Raw genomic sequence first — 3,865 nt, forward strand, 5'->3', positions numbered from 1 at the left:
CTGTCGTCTCGCTGATATGTTGGGATAGCTCACTCTGTCATCTCACTGATATGTTGAGATAGCTCACTCTGTCATCTCACTGATATGTTGAGATAGCTCACTCTGTCGTCTCACTGATATGTTGAGATAGCTCACTCTGTCGGCTCGCTGATATGTCTGATATGTTTGGATAGATCAGTTTGTCGTCGTTGATATGTTTGGATAGCTCACTCTGTCGTCTTGCTGATATGTTTGGATTGATCAGTTTGTCGACAGGACTTCACACACAGAGCTAGTTGTTTTTTCTACTCTGCCACGCGTCGCCCGATTCTTGACGGTACCTTTTGGCGATGGCCGCTACTACTGCGTACCACGCCGCACGCTTCCCCGCGACCTTTCTCTTCTGAAATACCGACAGGGGAGTGTTGTGTGGACATCTGTATCGACGCTTTTCTGGATGTCCTTTCTCTCCTGAAATACCGACAGGGGGGGGGGTCTTAGTTGGACATCTGTATTGATGCTTAGGATTATTGGATTTTTGGGGATGGGTTAATAAAGCAAGCTTCGCGGTTATCAGAGTGGACGTTGCATCGTATCGCGATAGTAAAAACGAATAGCGTGGCCAATAGGGTATGTTTAGTGGGTCTATATAGGAACGGATTACGTTTTTTTTAAATAATTTTTTGAATCGGATGTAAAATGATTCCTTGCTGTGCCTCATATCCGATGAACATCGTTAGGTTCTCTGGTGATGTTCCATCTAAGATATGAATGGGATGTTAGTGTACATCCGGGCAAAAACACTCTTCAAACTGTCCTCGCAGTACGAGAGACTCCTCGGTCATTGGTCCGAGATCAATTGAAATGGGTCTGCCCCAAATTGCGAATCTAATTTATGTAGATGACCACGGCGTGCAGGCTACACACTTTCCATACCCTTTCTTCGTCCACGAATTCCTCCTTCGTTGTCAACGTGTGTGGTGGCGTTTCATCGTAGAGTTGTAGTATGGCGTGAAAGCCTGTCTCTCTCCGACGACCAAGATCGTATTTGACTTTGGAAGTCGCTCGCGCAGAACATGTTTGAACAGAAACTCACTTGAGAAGAAACCTAGCCGAGTGTTTAGCACCCCGCAGGCGATATTTGTCGTGGATCGCAACGCAGAATTGATTCAGATACGTCTCTCTCTCTCGCTCTCTCTCTCTCTCTTTCTCTCTCTCTCTCTCTCTCTCTCTCTCTCTCTCTCTTTCGCGCGCGCTCTTTCCCACTCGCTCTCTCTCTTTCGCGCGCGCTCTTTCTCACTCGCTCTCTCTCTCTTTCGCCGGTCCGTGCTCTTCTCGCTCGCTCTCTCTCTCCTCTCTCTCCTCGCGCGGCGGTCGTCTCGTCTCTCCTCTCGTCCTCGCTCCTCTCTCTCTCTCTCTCTTTCTCTCTCTCCCTCTCTCCTCGTCGCACGCGCGCGCTGGCCGTCTCTCTGCTCTCATCTCTCTCCGCGCTTCTCTCCTCTCCTCATCTCCTCTGCCCTCTCCTCAGCTCTCTGTCTCTTCTCTCCCGCCTCTCTTTTTTCCTCCTCTCTGTCTCTTGTCTCTCTCTCACTCCCATCCTTCAACTCTCCCTCTTCCTCTTCTCTATCTCTCTCCTGCCCATGCTCTCCTGCTCTTCCTCTTCATCCCTCTGATCTCCCCGTCTCTGCCATCTCGCTCTCTCTGCTCGCTCGTCTCTCTCTGCTCTTCCTCCTCTCATCGTCCTCTCCTGGTCCTTCCTCCTTCTCTCTCCTCTCTTCCTCTGCGTTTGACAACAGTAACTACGAAAATGCGTTATACATCAATATTTTTTACAAGTATTCGGAAGTAGAACGAGCACTCGAGATAGTCCGGCATAGCTAAGAGATCATACGCTTTGATACGCTGAAGAAAACTCGCATTTTTCGCGGGTGCCTTCGTCACACTGCTCTGTGCCATCGCCGAACCACACTTCCGCTAAAGTCAAACGTGATGGATGTTTGGTCTTCGGGTGGGGGGGGGGGCGCGATTTTTTCGCGCGTTCTGCAACATCCGCAAGCTGAATACCATACATCACGTCGACCGAAGCAAACACATTCATAAATCTCGATCGACTACATTTCACGAAGCTCTATATATAGATCTATAGCTAGTCATCTATATTTTCTCCGCTGGTGATGTTATTACGCGATAGGTTACGGCCCAGGTGATATTTGACAAATATTTGATGTATATACCGTCAGATATGTGTTATTTTGTCACATGCCCGCTCTTATATAGCTTAACTGGACTTGTTTACGTAGTACTTATACAGCACTGCACTACATTTATAAGCCGGGACGATTTCCTGCGCTTTCGTGGGATTTTGTCAATATAACTACTTGTATTCCGGTTGTGCGACATCAATATCGCTTATTACCTATCGTTTATATATGGTTATTATTCAGGATGCTAATAATATAGATCTGTCAATTATTACTGACGTGTCCTCACCTTTTACCTCGCACGGCGAGTGCAGGGAGTAATGGCGATCGTCTTGGTGTGTGTGTGTGTCTTTGTGTGTGTGTGCGTGTGCGCCGGCGCTGTGCGTGTCGCGTGTTGCGTGTGCGTGTGCGTGTGCGTGTGCGTGTGCGTGTGCGTGTGCAGTGCTGTGCGTGTGCGATCGCGAATCAGCCAGCAGTCTCGACATAAGGCGTCCAGTCGCAGCAGCAGCCAGCAGCGAGCCAGCTGTTAACACAATTATAATCATGTTACACTGCGGCGGAGGTATATGCACTCTTTTGATGTGCCCTCTGTCTAAGTTATATGATGGCGTGTAGCGTGACACAACGGGCGTGGAAATGCACCGCTGTCTTGTCTAGCTATTAATTTGTTTTCGATAGGCATTGACGTAGTCTTTTTAAGTGGCGTTCGGTTTTTGCCTCGTAGCTCGTCCTGGTCCTTCTCTCTCTGTCTCTCTCGGCCCACACACACCACAACACACACACACACCACAAGCACACACACACACACACAACACAACACACACACACACACACACCACACACCAACACACGCACCACACCATCACGACCACACACGCCACACAGTCGGCCACACACCCACGACACGCAGACCAAAACACGCGGCACGTACGCACTCTCGTCTCATTTTAGCAATCCATGCACGCTTATTTTGCAAAGATTTGACGATAGATATCTTGCGCGTCGTTCAATGCCTAGATGCCGATGTATGACTAGTGCCATCAGCTAACAGTTTGGATCTACGCGCGAGTCTAACGACCCACGATTGCTGATCGCCCCGCCGCCATTTAACACTTCATAACATATATATCTTATATTGTGTCTTACACCGGTCCTAATTTCCTAAAGCTTCTCGATCATTAGTCCTTCACTCCCATATTTCTTTTTTGACCACATATGCAAACTTGTTACCCCCCAAAACACTCCGTGAGCCCCCCTCCTCTCGGAAGATACTTGCCTCCCCCCTCGTTTCTGTGCCGGGTGTCCGAACGCGCGGCGGGGCGGCTCTCTCTCCATCTCTCCCCCCCTCCATCATCACTCGTCGTCCCGCTCTCGTGGCAGAAGAAACAAAAACACAATTTCCTATGCGGGCCGTGGCGCGCGTGTGTTGCTGGTGTAAGCCAGCACGCTTTTCCGGTCATCTATCATCGCTCTCTCTCTCTCATCGGCTCTCTCTCTCCGCTCCTCCTCTCTCCTCCTTTCTGCTCCGCCCTTGTCCTCCATCTCCGGGTCAATCGTCCTCATACCCCCTCTCTCTCCCTCTCTCAGCTCTGTCTCTTGTCTACTACTCCCTTCCCTCTCTGCATCCTCCTCGGCGGGTTGGGTGATTCAGCTGAGCAGAGGCCCTGGAACGGCTTCTGATCCGG

At 49.9% G+C, this 3,865-nt stretch overlaps 1 protein-coding gene across 1 annotated transcript in view; it reads right to left on the reverse strand.

Moving 5' to 3' along the window:
* Window positions 1-1,148: 1,148 nt before the first annotated feature.
* Window positions 1,149-3,865, reverse strand: part of LOC106808164 (translation initiation factor IF-2-like) — a gene marked incomplete at its 5' end in the record, with an annotated part of 16,970 nt that continues 14,253 nt past the window's right edge. Inside the window, one exon of the mRNA XM_014810752.1 lies at window positions 1,149-1,232. Coding sequence (XP_014666238.1) covers window positions 1,149-1,232 — 84 coding nt within the window. The remainder of the gene's footprint in view (window positions 1,233-3,865) is intronic.

The sequence above is a fragment of the Priapulus caudatus genome, unplaced genomic scaffold (genome assembly GCF_000485595.1).
Source record: "Priapulus caudatus unplaced genomic scaffold, Priapulus_caudatus-5.0.1 Scaffold257, whole genome shotgun sequence".
NCBI classification, from domain to species: Eukaryota; Metazoa; Priapulida; class Priapulimorpha; order Priapulimorphida; family Priapulidae; genus Priapulus; species Priapulus caudatus.